Source organism: Nestor notabilis, unplaced genomic scaffold (assembly GCF_000696875.1).
Source record: "Nestor notabilis isolate BGI_N333 unplaced genomic scaffold, ASM69687v1 scaffold3478, whole genome shotgun sequence".
Taxonomy (NCBI): domain Eukaryota; kingdom Metazoa; phylum Chordata; class Aves; order Psittaciformes; family Psittacidae; genus Nestor; species Nestor notabilis.
In genome coordinates, this window is record NW_009939571.1 from 6,156 (window position 1) to 24,437 (window position 18,282).

Here is an 18,282-nt window from a genome sequence, read left to right on the forward strand (position 1 = left end):
CGAGGTAGAATGATTGTTTGCTTACTGAAATTCCCAGAGTACTCCCCTTGCATTAACATACGTAAAGCAAGAAATCAGAAGGAAAAACTAATTATTTAGGAAGATGAAGAAACATCTTCTAGACCCACACTTTTAGGGGTAGAGAGAAAACAGGGCTGAAAGTGGTTTCCAAAAAACCTAACAGGATGAGTGTCAACTTAGTTGTTATTTGTAATTCTTGTTTTGTTTTGTTTTGTTTTTTTTTTTTTTTAATAGGGTACTCTGAGGAAACCCAAAAGCCTTCCTCCCCTTGATCCTGAAGTGCTTTCTGTATTTGTGCCTCCATTTATCAGCAGAGATGATACCCAGGTGATGAATGCTGGTAATAACTTGAATAAAAGTAAGCGCCGGTCTTTCCGAAAGAAGAAAGAAAGACCAAAGATTGAAAACATCAAGAGCCTCAATGTGGAGCAGAAAGCACCTGACACTGAGGATATTCCAGTTCCAAAGGACATTGATCTTCTTGGTTTGCCTCAGCTGTGCTTCCCAGGTAGGGCAGGGTTCATGCTTCTTAACAAGAACTGGTTTAAGATATAGTTATTGCCCCACAGTACAACCAATTTTATTGGTTTTAATGATCTCTGGCTCTTTTTATTTCACAGTCTAAAAACTGTGTCTGTTTTGAGCAGGTCAGTGGTGAAAGCAGCTGTCACCCAAATGGGGGTTCCCTTACTCTGCCTATGCCATGTGAAACGGAGCCATTAGCAATAGTAGCTGCAACACCTGCAAGAGAGGGAAGGTGAAAGTCAGTTTAGCCCTTCTTGGTAAATCTTGGTTTGAGTGAAGTGTCGTATGTACATGCTTTTAAGATTCATTTTTCCAGCCAAAATGACTGAGCACTCTTTCACTTTTCATTTGGTATTAAGAGATACCTGAAGGAGTGACTGTTTCCTCCAGGTTTAGTTGCAGAAACTTTGTTACACGTGTCCCTACTGCAGACCCTTAGATCAAATGGAGTGTACATGTGCATTTTAACCCCTTAACATCAGGCTTTTCTCTTGAAATGAAGTGGAAATGTGCTGTACTTGTCAGGAATCGCTTTTCAAGCAGCTGAAGCTAAATATGTAGTTAAAAAAAGTTTCTGCCTTCATTGCAGGAGGACTTTATATCACTTCTGAATCAAAAGAGGACCACATTCATTTCCTGGTCTTCACAGATGTCTGTGGTAACAGAACATATGGTGTTGTTGCACAGTACTACCAGCCTCTGCAAGTACGTTACTTAACTCGTGTTTTTATTAAGACATATTAAAAGATACAAAATAAACCAAACACCTTTGAGAATAATGTCAGGTTTCATTTAGAAGATTAGTTAACAGAGATGGTTTGATGTTAGTAGGAACACAGGACAAATCATACTTCATATTGTGCAATTGGAAGAGCATTGCATTAGGAAAAACTTATGTATGGATTTCAATGAGGATATTTGAATATTTAGGAGCAGGCTTTGTCCCTTGGACTTTTTTTTTGGGTGAAAATTGTACCCTGTGTTCTTCCTAAATATCTTTTGTGCTGAAATTCTTTTGAATACATGTGTCTAAGTCTTATTGGCTGTCATTTTCTGAAGAGCTTAAGGGAGAGAGACATCCAAATCCCCTTGAGATTTAGAGGGAATTGGGTATCATATCTCTATGGTTCTCAAGAAAATATTAGCCATAAACTTATGCTCAGCATAACCACATTAATCTGTAGTTTCCTTGCAGGATGGCTGCATCTCCTCAAATGGACAGGCCCATCGGGAATCTGCACAGACTGGGAAGGTGCCTGTCTGTTTTGTACCGTTTGCTGTTTGTGTTATATCCAGATACCCATATTTTAATGCTCTCAAGGATTGTCTCTCTTGGTAAGACTTGCTACGCTGTGTGTTTCTCCTAGGAACAGGTTTTAATACATGAATTTGCATGATGTGGCCAGGATAGCTGCCTAATGCTAAAACAAGCCTTAGGTTTAACTTACGATAGTGGGAGATGTGTGGGAGAGGAAGAGAAGAAATGGAATGTGAAAGTTACCCAGCCAGCAAGCACAAGTTCTAAATATCAAGGAAATTACGTATGATGTCGTCTTCATTTTCTTTGAGGTTTTTTGTAGGTCTAGAAAATACTGACTTGCAGGGCACAGATTTCTTGAGGATTTTGGGGTTTTTTTTTTTGGAAGAGGGTTAACTCTGATTTTGTTGTGCTGCTGAAAATCCCTGGGCAGCCTATTCTGAAGCCTGACAACCCTTTTGGTGAAGAAATTGTTCCAAATAACCAATCTAAACCTCCCCTGATGCAGTTGAGGCCGTTTCCTCTTGTCCCATCCCTTGTCACTTGGGAGAAGAGACTGACCCCACCTCACTCCATCCTCCTGTCAGGCAGTTGCAGGGAGTGATAAGGTCCCCCCTGAGCCTTCTCTTCTCCACACTAAACCCCCCAGGTCCCTCAGCCCTTCCCCATCACACTTGTGCTCCAGGCCCTGCACCAGCTCCGGTGCCCTTCTCTGGCCCCGCTCCAGCACCTCAATGTCTCTCTTGCAGTGAGGGGCCCAGAACCGAACCCAGGATTTGAGGTGCAGCCTCACCAGTGCCCAGTGCAGGGGGATGATCACTGCCCTGGTCCTGCTGCCACACTGGTGCTGATACAGGCCAGGATGCTGGTGGCTTCTTTTGTCTGCTAGGGCACAAGCTGCTCATGTTCAACTGCTCTTGACCAACACCCCCAGGGCCTTTTCTGCTGAGCAGCTTTTCAGCCACTCTTCCCCAAGTGTATCATAGTAATGAAGATCTTCATATTCCATGCAATTAACTTTGTAACTAATTCATACATTACTGGCATACTGTGCTTCCAAAACCCGGAACAGTTTGAATGGAGTGTGTCTGCCTCTCTCCAAATCAAGCAGACGTGCATCTAAACTGTTTCACCACACTCTGACTGTTGGCTTTTTCTACATTACTTGAGAAGGTTCAGTTTTCAATTGAGAGGTTTTGGTACTTTGCAGAGGTAGTTTTACCTCAATTTGTTGACACTACATGAAAAGTGAAATATTCCTGGCAGTAATCTCCTCCTGGATGAACTCCTGTCTTGGACAGATGAATAGGCTCCATTCAAACAGTAAATCTTCCAACCTGTGCATTAGTCCTTTCAGCTGCCTTGATGAAAGGAGGAAGTGTGCAAATAGCTCCCAGCATTGAGGCATTACAAAGGACCTATTCTTAGATGTTTTTTGCCTTCTGAAACATCTGTGTGTGGACTGTTAATAGAGGTAATGGAAGGTTCATAAACTCCTTAGCTCTCCACTTTAATGTTTCAAAGATTACTTCATTCATTTCAGCAGACATTTGCTGTCAGCTGCTATTACCTTGCATTAATGGGCACAAGGTATGATTAGGGAGCTCTTATCATCCTTTCTGTACATCTGCTGCTTTTTCAGCACTGGGGTTAGCTTGTTCTTGTTGTAACATTTACTGGATGTGTTCATATGTGCTTTTTGCCTCAAAAAAGAGGGGAAAAAAAGCAGGTCTGTCTATGTTCTTGGGCCACATCTATGGCATTGCCAAGTGTGACAGCATTTGTTGAAACTGATGACTCTACTGTCTGGTTTTCTTTGATAATTCTTAAATTCCCCTCCCTCTGCCTCCTTTGCACCCTCAATAACTGATGGACTTTTAGGGGATATGTCCAACAGCCCAGAGCAGTTCCCAGGTGTGAGCTTAATAAACTTTAAATGTCTCATTAATCCAAATAAAAGCTCAGTAATGTATGTCAGAATACTTTTATTCTGGAATCTAAACGCCATACACAAGATAGGTCCTGGATTCTAATATATCTCTTGACCAATTTAGTTGCTTTCTAGGCCACTTTCTTCCAGACGATCAAGTGTTCTTCTGCAGGCAACCAGTCAAACTGCAAACTGAAATAAAACCACTGATATTTGTAAGGCAGCAGTATTCTATGCAGGGAAGTAAAAATCCAAACCCAACCTGCTTCTGACTCAGCAGCATCATTAAAAAGAAATGGAGCTGCTGAAGTAGCTAATAAATTAGAAATTAATCAGGTGGAATAATAGCTTCATTGCTCCTAAGAATTCTTATTTTTAGCTCTAGGTTATCAGCAAAAAGGCTTTTTTCTGTTTGCATGTGACTATTTCTAAGTCAATTTCTATCATTTAATTTCAGCTTGCTTATGCAGCTGCGGCCTCTTAAGGATTTGGATGTTGAGGAGCACATCAAAGAATTTGCAGCAAAGTTGTTTCTAATCCCCAGCCCACCACCAGGACCACTCCACTTGGTAACTACTGATGTTGAATTTCATGATTACTTCAACATTATGTCTTGGAAAGCTCTAAGATGATGTTTTCTATAAATGAAGGGACATTCTTCACTCTCAGGGCAGAGATTGTACTTGCTGATGTAAAGCTGATGTCAATACCTGTGCTTAGAAAGGAAGTCTATGCATTATTAGTACATAAAATACCTGTATGACCAGTTTGCAGGCTGGAGCAGCTCTGCTCTGGAGCCAAGCTGAGAGAGCTGGGCTGGTTCAGCCTGGAGAAGAGAAGGCTCCTCAAGGGGAGACCTTAGAGCAGCTCCAGTGCCTAAAGGGGCCTACAAGAAATCCGGAGATGGGCTTTTGTCCATGTTTGGTCCATATACCAGTTCGTCATGCTGTTCAATTTTTAATACTCTTGGCTCATGCCAACTATGAAGTGTCTGAGGTGATGCCTGGGTAGGTCTGGGGACAGCATTATCTAGCTTTTGGCTTCTAGAGGAGCATCTCTTACTACATGTGGTTGGAAGTTCCAGTGTGTAGTTAAGCTATGAGAATGGAAGCTGAACATTATGGCATTGCCATCTCATTGAATGCACATGTATAAACTCCAGTAAATCATGTAACTATCACTCAGCCAACATGTGGGAGTTCCCTATCTTGTGTCTGATACCAAGATGACACATGTATGCTCTTGACTGTCATCCTGACTCTGTAATGGGTGGACATGCAGTAGTGCAGTCCCTGTGAGAGAAAAGAGGCCACTGAAACCTGTTGCTGGAACAACATGTACAGCTCTGGACTTGTCCTCTTCTTGTGCCTGAATGACTCTGGGGAAGCAGAAGAGTGTGTGAGAGGATTAAATGTTCTGAATTGGCTGCTGCTTGATGAAGACCTCGCTGAAAGGAGAAACTCACATAACCATTTGTATTCAGTGCAGAAACCGAGATGTGTGAGCTGCATTTTCTGCTTTATAACCCTTCCTAGGTTGAGCTGGATGGTGGCTGGGGCTGTGATTTCAGCACACTCTCTCCTTTGGCTAGTGAAACGGCTTCTAGGGAAGAATGCTCCAGCCATGGACTTCTTAGCTGCTTTCCCTGGCCCTGGGATGGGGGTTTAAAAGTGGAGGAAAATTGTCTGAATGACTGGTTAAACCAGCTGCTAAGTGTTGAAATCACGTGCAGGATGTGGCCCGCAGAGATTTGAGATGGAGTATTTGAAACACTGAAAGAGCTCGATTGTTTTGCCTTGTTCTATCTTCACCTTATCACCAATGCTCAGTCCATATTCCTAATATTTCCTGTCTGAATTTTATCAATACTTTGGATTTTCCAGTTGGATCTACAAATATAAATTCCATTCTTTTCATTATGCTTATACCCAAGCAAGTTTAATTCTGTTCAAAGGATGTGCCTATATGTCTGTAAAGTTTTATTGGCTAAACAACCCAGGAGAATGAAAGGAGTCAAAGTCCATGTTAATCTTTCAAACTAGTTACTATGTCTTTTACTATTTCCCTATTTCAGTTTTCTGCAGTCTTCTTGCTCTCAATTAATGTTGATACTTTGTAATGCGAAGTAAAATCCTGAATTACATGTGTTGTGGGAAGGTTTTCATTAGGAAGTTAATGGAAAACATCTCTTATTACAGGTGTTTAATATGAAACCACTTCAGATAATAATTCCTTCACGAGAGGATCCGGACAGTCCAATTATTGACTTGGATCTTCATCTTCCATTTCTGTGTTTCAGGCCTGAGCAGGTGCTGCAGGTAAAACTAACTGATACTATAAATGTATGAGAGATTTACAGCACTGGTAATTTGTGATTTAGCTAAAATCAAGATGTTTAGTTACCCCCCAAAAGGATAAACTCAGGAACTCAGAACAGTGTTAGTTCTGCAGATTAGATTTATGTCACAATAAAATATACTTAAGATACTTTGTTGTTAGAGCAGATAAGATTTAGGCACATTGGATTTCTTTCTCCTGTGGTTTAGCAATAGGTGCCAAATTTCTTATTTCTTCAGAAGAATATATTTTGCAGTGTAGGTTTCCTCATACAATTCCCTGCTCAAAGGCCACCTGTGAAGTGAAACGAGGTTGCTCAAAGTCATCAGTAGTATTTGTGGCACTTCCTCTAGAAAGAGCAGGTTGGAAGCCTCTTTCTAGGGATGATTTTAAACCTCCTCAGTGCTGAGAGCAGGCAGTGCTGCCTTATTTTGTTGGACTCTGCCCACATGTGCATGTTAAGAATAAAACCATCTCGAATCCTAAATGGTTCTCTGCAACTGGCGCATTTAGAGCGTGGAGCTTTATGTGTTAGCACCTCTGTGAGATGTCCCATGCTTGCCATTAGTCTTCTTGGCTTGAATTCATCCCACCTCACTTGAGGCATCAATGTTTGGTGCTTAGATGCCATTAAGTCCCTTTCTCTCAGTGGAAAAAGGTGGACACCTCCAGAGAGCTTCCTCTGTGAAAGCACTGCTCTCCAGTGGCCCTGTAAGGAACCTGATGAGCTACCACCTGGAACCAGTGGTTGGCTGAGATGTCTAAAACCTACATAGTATTTGTGTCCACCATCATAGAATCACAGCATGGCTTGGGTTGGAAAGGATCTTAAGATCACCCAGTTCCAAACCCCTACCATGGGCAGGGACGCTTCATGCTAGACCATGTCACCCAAGGCTCTGTCCAGCCTGGCCTTGAACACTGCCAGGGGTGAAACATTCACCACTTCTTTGGGCAACCCATTGCAGCACCTCAGCACCCTCACAGTAAAGAACTTCTTCCTTAGATCCAACCTGAACTTCCCCTGTTTCAGTTTGAACCCATCACCCCTTGTCCTATCACTCCAGTCCCTGATGAAGAATCCCTCTCCAGCATCCTTGTAGCCCCCTTCAAAGACAGGTTAGCTTATACCCTTCCTCTGGGTACTTTTTAGAGGCATTTTATTGTATAACATTGTGAAAGAAAGACAACAGGTCTCAGGAATTCCAGCTAAATCCTCACTTTGTTGACATTGGTGGCAAAACTCTCATTGATTTCCACTGTCACATTTTCTCTCTTTTTCTGGTCTCTTTTTACTTTTGTAAGAATCCTTACGTGGATGTTATTTCAGTTTATAAATATGTATATTATATATATGTGTATAACTATTAAAAACCCCAGAACTTCTGAGGCAAGCAGGTGAACTATTCATGCATTTCTAGATACAACTCCTTGTAAACATGTAGCATTTTGGTTTTCTTCCAGATTATGACCTGTCTCTTGACTGAGCAGAGGATAGTTTTCTTCTCCTCTGACTGGGCTCTGCTGACAGTCGTTGCTGAATGCTTCATGTTGTACCTTCACCCTCTTCAGTGGCAACACACTTTTGTGCCTCTTCTGTCTCGAGAAATGCTGGATTTTGTCATGGCCCCAACATCTTTTCTTATGGGATGTCACATTGACCATTTTGAAGAAGTTAGCATGGTATGTTTTTGGGGTATTACCGCTCTTGCTCTTCATTTGCAGTCCATTTGTCCCCTTCAGATGCTTCTAGAAACTTGCTTTTGTTATTTAGGTGTGTGAGAAGCGAAGAAGTTAAAAGTAATTGAACCACAGTGATGTGACCACTGGCTTATTGGAAGAAGCTTATTGTTGTATCCCTTCCCTTTCTTTTGTTTGCAGGATAACATGACTTTTGTGAGGTCAGGTTTCAGTTGGGGGAAAAGTTCTACTTACAAGTCATTTGTACAGTCTGAAGAGTTTCCCTTCAGACTGGTGAGGTTATTTTTGGCTCTGAATTGCATGGGATAAAGTAGGTGCCTTTTCCAGGCAGCTGGTTTAAGAATTGAGCATGCACTTGAAAATACTCTGATGCTGCTGCTGTTCCCCACAGTGGCATTAAGTATGTAATGAAAAAAGATAAATATGAGATTCATGGAATAAAATATAGTGTTTCTGAGGGTTTTTTGGTCTTCTCTTATCAGAATCTTGTTTAAGCCTCTTTCAGTGGGTAACATAAATCTTGGTCACCTCAAAAGATTTAAGAAGAACTCCGCTTCATTGTGGAGGGCTGATAGGAATCTGCTGTTTTGAGGGTGTCCCATAGGGTTCCTGTGAGTGTTCCAAATTGAACACAGAAAAACTGTGCACATTTACAGGAGATGAATCCATCTGATTCTAAGCCAAAAGGAAACTGGTCCAAAATCAACAAAGAATTAAGTTAAAGTGAAGGAGGTAACTTTATTTTAATTAGCAGTAAGATGTCACTGTAAGAAAGGAATGTAAGAAATTAGAGAACACACTTTTCTTTAGTATAATTTGAAAGATTTTATGTTTGCTTATCTCACAGAATGGTTTGGGTTAGAAGGGACCTTAAAGATCATGTAGTTCCAACCCTCCTGCATCTTCTTTAGTGACATGGTTTAGTGGTATCTTGGCAGTGCTGGGGTAACAGTTGGACTTGATGATCTTTAAAGGTCTTTTCCAATCCAGCTGATTCAATGATTCTATGATTCTTCAGGCTGAACAACCCCATAGGTAGCCTTTTGCAGAATGATCTTTCAGGTTATTAAAACTGCAGCCTGAGAGACCAGTGTGAGCTTTACCTCTGGGTGACTTTCTCTGGTTGAGACTAGCACATAAACCCTCCCTCTCCCTGTCATCCCATGGGGCATGCACAGGAGTAAATGGTGAATGGAACAAGCTTTCCAGGAGCTTTTTTGTGTACATGGATTTGGTTTTGTACATATCCTCACAATGCAGAGCTTTTTAAGGAGGGGCTTAGAGAGCCAGTATTAACTTAATACTACATGAAGAGCATATTGGGTTACTAAATGGTTATGTACTTGTCTTTAAATTGATAGATTTTAATCTATTTGTTTTTCTTGAATGCAATTGTTATTTATCCATAGAATCTTCTAGTTGGGGGAAAAGCCTTTTCTGATTTACCTCCCAGCTGAAAGAACTAATTGCTTGAAGAGTACATAAAGGAGAACTAAGTGTTTTTACAATATATTTACAGTCATTCTATTTTCTTTTGTTAAAAGGAAACTGAAGATTTAATTCTAATTAATATAGATAATGGAGACATTACACACTCCAAAATGGCTGAAGAAGAACCTGAAATTCCAGATGTTCCAGCAAAAGCAGCAGAAACTTTCATAAAGAGGTGAAAAGATGTTGACGTTGTGTTTGTCTTAGTGTATAGATCATGCCTGACACTTTAAGTGTTTATTTTTTAATGCTTATTAGTATGTTATTTTATACATATAAAACTCACTGTATTTGATAAGAGAAAATTGAAAAATGCAGTTAATATACAGGTAACATTAAGCAGTTGTAATCAGAACCATATTGTGCAATACCTGGAATGCTTGTTTCTGTTTTAATACTGTCACAGATTATTGTCTGAAGCATAGAATCAGTCAGCTGCAGAAAGACTGGAATCTCTCTGTCCATTGCCTGCTTTGCCAAACAGGCTTCAAAATATAAGGAGCTTCCTGCAAAAAATCCCGATCTTTTCACAGAATCACGGAATGGTTTGGGTTGGAAAGGACCTTAAGATCACCCATTTCCATCCCCCTGCTATGGGCTAGGATGCCTCACACTAGACCATGTCGCCCAAGGCTCTGTCCAACCTGGCCTTGAACACTGCCAGGGATGGGGCATTTACCACTTTGGGCAGCCTCTGCCAGTGCCTCAGCACCCTCACAGTAAAGAACTTCTTCCTTAGATCTAACCTGAACTTTCCCTGTTTCAGTTTGAACCCATCACCCCTTGTCCTATCACTCCAGTCCCTGATGAAGGTCCCTCTGCAGCATCCTCGTAGCCCCCTTCAGACACTGGAAGCTGCTCTGAGGTCTCCATGGAGCTTCTCTTTTCCAGGCTGAGCAGCCCCAACTTTCTCAGCCTGTCTTCATACGGGAGGTGCTCCAGCCCCTGCTCATGCTCGTGGCGTCCTCTGGACTTGCTCCAACAGCTCCCTGTCCTTCTTATGTTGAGGAACTTTACTGTTCTTTGCAAGGAGACTGAGTGCATTGTGCTTTACATGTACTAGTGGGATTTCCAGGAATCTCATCAACTTGTCAACACTTGCAAATCAAGCTTGCGCTTTCTCTAATGCAGTATGTGTGAGGCCTAAATGACTTTTTCTTTAAAAGGTATGAAAAATGGTGTTAGGATATAAGTTGGGAACTTTCTTCTCTGTGCAGGGTGGGGAGTCTCCAGCTGCATTATGATCTAGAGCTCTGCCACCTCCGAGCCAGCACAGATCTTTGTGAGCTCCACGCACGTAGAAGGGCTTGGCAACAGAAACTGAATGCAGAGGTTCAGCAAACAGCTTTGCAGTTAATTGTTAATATCTTCAGGTGAGTGGATGCAGTATTTTTAGTTATAAGAGCATATGGTATTTAGAATCACAGAATGGTTTGGGTTGGAAAGGACTTTAAGATCACCCAGTTCCAAACCCCTGCCGTGGGCAGGGACACCTCACAGTAGACCATGTCCCCCAAGGCTCAGTCCAGCCTGGCCTTGAACACTGCCAAGGATAGAGCATTTACCACTTTTTTTTGGGCAGCCTGTTCCAGTGCCTCAGCACCCTCACAGTAAAGAACTTCTTCCTTATATCTAACCTGAACTTCCCCTGTTTCAGTTTGAACCCATCACCCCTTGTCTTACCGCTCCAGTCCTAGATGAAGAGTCCCTCTCCAGCATCCTTGTAGCCCCCTTCAGATACTGAAAAGCTGCTACTCTTATTTTGTCTTGTTTTAGAGATATTTTGTAAATCTCTTTAAGTTTTGTGAGGGAGTTTGTGAAGAGGGTCCTGTAGCCTGCTGGAATATCACTAATTCATTATTTGGGTACATATCCATTGCTAGGACATCTTAACTGAAACTGTTCTGATTGAACTTGTGTGTCTTTTGTATGAAGATTCCAGGAAAAGAAGTGAAGTCCTTGTCTTTTGTAACTAGGAAAATCTTAAAGCCCAGCAGGGATATTAGTTTGTAACTGGGCACAATCTTGGTCACTGTTGTTAGAGGAAAATGAGTTAAAACCAGGACAAGGTAGAAAAGCTGAAAGCAGGATGGGGAATTCAGAACCCCTGAGTGTCTTTTGGCTGACTGAACGAAGGATGAGATACCTGGAGACTGCAACCACATGAGAATGAGAGGAGCTGTTTCAGCTCAAGAACACAGTGTTGGCGCAGGAAATGCTGGCTATTGGGTGTGGTTGGGACTGACATTTTAACAATGATGTAAAGTTGGGTTTGGTTTTTATTTTCCTCTAGAGAAAGTTCCAGTCGTGCTAATTTTCCTTGTTCTTCATCTAATGTAATGTGTTAATCTCTGCAGTTGCTTTAGCTTATCAGTCTGGGTACTGGTGGCAAATCCTGCTATTATTTGCTTGTATTTGGAGAGAGAATGGAAGTGTCTTAGGTGATTTGTACAAAGCAAGTGCAGAAAATGGATGGCTGGTTTGCAGATTCTTCTTTTTTTTTACACAGATACTGACATACTCAACCATGAAAATTAAACTTCCTACCTGGCACTTAAATAAGGTGATTATATGCACAGAGGTCTGCAAGTAGCTGTGTGGATAACCATCTCCAGCTGTTTCTTGCTGCCTTTTGCTGGAGGTGGTGTTCTCCTCTGGATCAGCTACCAAAGCTGATCAGAGGGCTGGAGCAGCTCTGTTGTGGAGACAGGCTGAGAGAGCTGGGCTGGGGCAGCTGGAGAAGAGAAGGCTCCTCAAGGAGAACAGACCTTAGAGCAGCTCCAGTGCCTAAAGGGGCTCCAGGAAACCTGGAGAGGGGCTTGGGACAAGGGATGGAGGGACAGGACAAGGGGAATGGCTTTAACCTGCCAGAGGGGAGATTGAGATGAGCTCTTGGGCAGAAGCTCTTCCCTGTGAGGGTGCTGAGGCACTGGCACAGGGTGCCCAGAGGAGCTGTGGCTGCCCCATCCCTGGCAGTGTTCAAGGCCAGGTTGGACACAGGGGCTTGGAGCAACCTGCTCTAGTGGAAGGTGTCCCTGCCCGTGGCAGGGGTTGGAACTGGTCCCTTCCAACCCAGGTTATTCTATGACCCTATGATATGAGAGGACTGGGCTGAAAGGCGAATGGAGGGACCAAACGGGGAAGAAAAGGTGAGCATCAGATACCTGAGCAGGGTCCTGATTGCTGATGGAAAATACCTCTGTGTTAGAATCCTGGAATAGTTTGAGTTGGAAGGGACCTTCAAAGCTCATCTAGTCAACCCCCCCTGCAGTGAGCAGGGACATCTTCAACTAGATCAGGTCACCCAGAGAAGCTGTGGCTGCCCCATCCCTGGCAGTGTTCAAGGCCAGGGTGGACATGGAGCAACCTGCTCTGGTGGAAGGTTTCCCTGCCCATGGCAGGGGTTGAAGCTGGAGGAGTTTTAAGGTCCCTTCAACCCAAACCATTCCATGATTTTGTGAATGCTCCCTAATGCTTTCGGTCAGAAGGTGTTGTTTTCATTCAGAGAGTCCAAATACCAGATCTCTGTTGACCCATTTGGTTTTGTTAGATCAGCTTAGGGAGTGTTCATACAAGTGGCTGGGCTTTCCAGGAGGACAACAGCTGCTGGGTGTGGAGGACAGAACTGACTTTACACATAGTAGGATATGGAACTGAACTGCATTTACAACCTGATGTGCTGCCACTGTGGGTTTTGGTGAATTTCAGTGTTTGGCAACAATATGTTGCAGATAAAGATGAGGAGAAATGCATTTTGCTGTTAACATCTTGAACTCTAATGGGCTGAATGCTCAGCTACAAGAAATGAACAGGTGCTTTGCTCTCTAAGAGATAATGTGTTTTGCAAAGGGATTGATTCTTCTCTTGCTTTCTCCTTTCCTTCAAACTGTCTTTCTTTGTTCTTCTTTTCAGCCTTATTCTTCTGTCTTCTAATGCTCTGTATCTACCAACATCCAAGAGTGAAGGAAAGTAAATCTCTGATGCAGTTTTACTGTCAATTGTTACTGTCTTCAGTGAATGAACACTGTGGAGGTTCCATGTTTAAAGCAAATAATGCTAAATTATGTAGAATTCTATAGAACTATGTATTTTACTATCTTTTTTTCTGACCCCATACAGCTTGATAAACTGTTAATGTTCTTTTATCACTGATTAGGAAAGTCAAGCAATATATAGACCTGTCAGTTGTCTGCATGGATATGAGATTCCCTTTTTGTGCTTACATCCAAACTTTAGCTCACCAACTTATATTGTTCATTCATGTATCTTCATAGTAATGTCTTATTCCTGAATACCCACCATGAGTACATGATACAAGATGTAATACTAAAAGAGCCCTGATTTTAGCCCTGATTTTGCCTATATCTAGCTGAAATAACTTCTAATTTCTTACAGACTTCAGAGAAGAGCTTTCTTCCTGAAAAACTCCCACTTCCTGCTCCTGAAACAACCTTTTCCAGGTTAGGGCGCAGAAGTTACTATTGGTGTCTGATAGCACAGGGCCTCTGCTGCCTGCTGTGGCCATGCAGATATTAAAATGTGCCTCATTTCTTTATCTCACTTTCTCTTTTATTTCAATAGTTCTATCTCTTTAGTTTAACACAATTCCTGATTCTTGCTGGTTTTATGAGCAGAGTGTGGGAAAGCAGCAAAAAAATGATGTAATCTGTAATATTTCACATGCATTTTACAGATGCAACGTAATGGGACAGTGAGGTCAGATCACATCTTTCAAATTGCCTGTGTGGATGGGTACACTTCTCCTTTTAGTGCTCCAAATGGCTTATATGTGATGCAGGAATGTATGTAAATATAATGCCAGGACCAGAGCCTAAATCATGACTTGAATATGTAGATTCTCCTCTGTGGTTTACTGAAACTGATCCCCCAGACTCTTAAGTGAATGTGCTGGTTTGAAATGGCAGTGGCAGCAGGGAGCCTGTCTGTCTTCTTAGAAGGGCTTGCATTATTCTTCCGTGATTCAGTAACTCAGACTTGTTCATTACAGCTGAGTTTGTGTTCTGATACTGCAGCATATTTCTATTTTGCCTTCTGATGCTGCAGTGTATTTCTGCTACAGCTAAAGTGTGACTTGCTTACAGATCTCCAAGCATATTTATCTATCCATTTGTTTTTTGTCTCCAGGGAGGTAAAAGACCATCTGAATTATGAACACAGAGTGTTCAACAGTGAAGAATTCCTGAAAACAAGGGCAATGGGAGACCAGCCATTCTACAGAAAGGTAAATGTAGTGTTAAAGATGTTGTGTATATCTGTGATTAAGCTGTGTTTTATAACTAATGCCAAATAGAATGGTCACGGTTTTGTCTGTATGGTGGTGTTGAACCACCAACTTTGACAGAATGCTTTCCCAAACTTCCTTTATTTACTATAAACAGATAAAGTAGTAGCCAGCATTTTGGAGATCAAGGTACTGTGTAATTCCAGAGCAAATTACATGTAATTCCTCAGGGATGACATTAACCTATGGCAGATGGTCAATAAAGCTACATCTAAGTTGTATTTGAAGCACAGGCACTTGTTCTAACTGTTTGGAGCAAACCCCATACATAGGCATTAGTTTCCTCAAGCCTGTGAGCACAGTAGAGGGGAACTCAAATTGAAAGGGGTCTGGTACAGGACACCTGGTCAGGAAGACTTATGTTCACAAGCCCTGGTCTTCATAGGAGACTTCACCACCCTGGTATCTGTTGGAGGGACAACACAGCAGGGCATAAGTAATCCATGAGGTACCTGGAATGTGTTGATGATAACTTTCTTTTCCAAGTGATAGAGGAGCCAGTGAGGAGAGGTGCTGGACCTTGTTCTCACCAGGGAGGGACTGGTGGGGAATGTGAAGCTCAAGGGCACCATTGGCTGCAGTGACCATGAAATGGTGGAGTTTGAGATAGTCAGGGCAGCGAGGAGGGTGCACAGCAAGCTTGCTGCCTTGGACTTTGGGAAAGCAGACTCTGGCCTCTCCAGGGATCTGCTTCATAGAGTACAATGGGATAAAGCCCTGGTGGGAAAAGGAGCCCAAGAAAGCTGGTTAATATTCAAGGATCACCTCCTCCAAGCTCAGGACTAATGCATCCTGACAAAGATGATGAACAAGGAGCTCCTGAACAAACACAGCACAAAAAGGAAGCCTCCAGAGGGTGAAAGCAAAGGCAGGTAGCCCGGGAGGAATACAAAGAAATTGTCTGAGCAGTCAGGGATCAGGTTAGGGCTGGAACTTGATGTTCTTTAAGATCCCTTCAACCCAGCCTGTTCTGGATTCTGTGAAGTACCTGCTTTGTCTGCAGCCTGAGCAACAGCACATGGAGCTCGTGATGCCTGCTTTCAGCATGTGATTTTTTTAAGTGTCATTATTATTAGCCAAGTAAAAAGCTTACTTGAATGAAGAAATGATTGTTTGGAAGACTGTAACCCTAAACTGGGAGTGTCTGTGGTCAATTCCTGGTTTCTGAAGGGGTTCAAGACATCTTTCTCAGCTTCTTGCACCCTTTGATGCAATTTACCTAGTTTTTAACAGGCACTTCATTAAGTAGCTTCTTATTCTAACCAGCTGTAAGCCACATGCTGTTATTTAAGCTTCTCAAAGGTAAAGTGTGACTGAGTGTGTCTTCACTTCTTTTTTGGAGGCACTATAGCATGCTTAACAAACCTGTGGGGCAAAGCAAAGGTTTAACAAGGAATGTTGAGTACTGCATCTGCCATTTCACATTTGCTTTTAATTACATTCCATGGCTGCATGTGAAAGCTGCAGAGGTTTTCTCTACCACTAGAATTTGGCAGCTGGCTCTCAGGAGTAACTGTTTTACACCTGGCAAGAAGAGCTGTTCATTAACATCAACAGGCTGTGGTTGGTAACACCTTTGTTGTTTCCTGGTTTGTTCCCAACCTCAAACATATGATAAGAAACATTTCTGAACATCTGTTCAAAGGAGATGTCAGTGTGTGAAGGAAACAGAGAAGCATCTCATGTTACTGAAGCAGTAGCTGCCAAACTTGGCAGAATATCTGGCAAGTCAAAGATAAGCTGATGAATCTTAAACAAGAAACAGTGTTTGTTGGATAAAGCTCCCAACGCAAGCAAACATTCTGGAAAACAAACAGAAAGGAAAACCTAAAAAGAACTTATTAATATCTCATCAGGAGAGAAATTAATGTTCTGATTTCAAATGACTGGAAATAATGAAACTCTTCCCAGTAGCAGTTTTTAATGCTATAAATAGGCAATTTTATGAATTGAAATTAGAAATCCATTTCAAATTCAGATGTGTACATTTAAGAAGAGCTTTGAGCAGTTAACTCAAATACTAAGTAACATAGTGGCAGGTTTGCTTTCGAGGAAATCTTAGAAGAGAACGTTGTCTGGAGTAGTTACTAGTGGTATCTAGAACTACATTAGGAGACCTCCAAAAACCATTGGAAAAGACTCAGTTCCTGCAGGTTGTCTGCTCCTGGACACACAGTTGCCACCAAAATATGCCATCTGCTGGAGAACTCCTGAAAGGCACAAATCTGAATGCTCTTTTACAGGGTATGTTGCAGATAGTTGGTAAGAGGCATCTTCAATAGGAATGACCTATTTGCTGGTGAAATATTTAATTTCAGAGGACCTCCAGTACCTGTGAATCTTTCTCATTTGCTATTTAAACACATGACAGCACTACACTGATGTCTGATCAGTGGGTTTTGGGGGTTGTTTTGTGTTTTTTCAAGACTAACAAAGATACTTTTAGGAAAACTACTGGGATATATCATTACTCAGAGTAATTTTGTATAGCAGCATTCAAAGATACAACTATCTGTCTGTTAGTGAGTTTGTAAAAGCTGGAAGTTGTATTAACACAAAGACAGGATTCCTGATTAGAGCAGCACTGTCTCCTGATGAAGTTTCCATTGGATTTGCTGAACAGATTAGGTTTCTGAATTGTTTATTTCAAATGATACTAAACCCCCTGTGCTAGAACTAACATTTACATAGTGCACATGTGGTATTTCCTCAAATCCTAGCTTTCATCTTCTTTAACGTGCAGTAGCGGGAGGTGGTGGCTTTCAACTTTTTCTCTTCACACTTGGCATTTTTTATGGTGTCCTTTATCCTAAAAGTAGCAATTTGGCCTTTTAGAAATGATTTCTGGATGACACCACAACAATTACCTCAGTAGGGAACAACTTTGGGGGTTACCAGAAGAAAACATGACTCATTTCTCTTTTCAGTTTGATGGCATAATGTGGGTTTAGAGTGCCACAAACTTCTTATTCCAAACCACAGGCAATATTAGCAGTTCCTTAGTTAAATACACCATTAAATCTGTAGCTAAAACTTTCTGGTTTGCTCAGTATTCCTCATCTCTGTTTGGTTTCTTCTTTTGGAGGCCAGTCTGAGATTCCTGTTTACCACTAAGCAAATATCCTGACAGTACAGAAGGTGACTGGAACTTGAGTTAGTGCTCTGTTGTTGAAGCTTTCAAATGTTTCTGGGTTTGTGATTGCAACTTTAGAAGTTCTCAGCTTTGCTTGTGTAAAGGTAGTAAAAATGAGCAAACCATGCTAATAACATTGTGATTTGTAATAAAAGATGTCATTAATGATCAACAGTTAACCAGCTTGTGTCTCACAGGTCTTAGAGACCTACATGTTTCACTCTTTTCTTAAAGCTCGTCTGAACAGAAAGATGGATGCTTTCGCTCGACTGGACTTGAGTACCCAGTCTGAAGAGGACAGGTGAACTTTTCCATTCCTTCTTCTAGTTTTGAATCCTCTGTTGATTATCTTTGATAAAAATCCTTTGACTCTGTTGGTATGAGATCAGGTCATCTGTGAATGAGATCATGACTAGTTGATAGGATGGTGTCCTCAGCATAAGAAGGACATGGAGCTGTTGGAGCAAGTCCAGAGGAGGCCATGAGGATGATCATATGGGAGCACTTCCCATATGAAGGCAGGCTGAGAAAGTTGGGGCTGTTCAGCCTGGAGAAGAGAAGCTGCGTGGAGACCTCAGAGCAGC

General features: G+C 41.9%; 1 protein-coding gene across 1 annotated transcript in view; it reads left to right on the forward strand.

The window, feature by feature from the left end:
* Positions 1-255: 255 nt before the first annotated feature.
* Positions 256-18,282, forward strand: part of DENND3 (DENN/MADD domain containing 3) — a gene marked incomplete at its 5' end in the record, with an annotated part of 32,271 nt that continues 14,244 nt past the window's right edge. Inside the window, 10 exons of the mRNA XM_010019929.1 lie at positions 256-529; positions 1,136-1,251; positions 1,742-1,881; positions 4,192-4,303; positions 5,933-6,052; positions 7,536-7,754; positions 9,317-9,438; positions 10,481-10,636; positions 14,409-14,505; positions 17,896-17,999. Coding sequence (XP_010018231.1) covers positions 256-529; positions 1,136-1,251; positions 1,742-1,881; positions 4,192-4,303; positions 5,933-6,052; positions 7,536-7,754; positions 9,317-9,438; positions 10,481-10,636; positions 14,409-14,505; positions 17,896-17,999 — 1,460 coding nt within the window. The remainder of the gene's footprint in view (positions 530-1,135; positions 1,252-1,741; positions 1,882-4,191; positions 4,304-5,932; positions 6,053-7,535; positions 7,755-9,316; positions 9,439-10,480; positions 10,637-14,408; positions 14,506-17,895; positions 18,000-18,282) is intronic.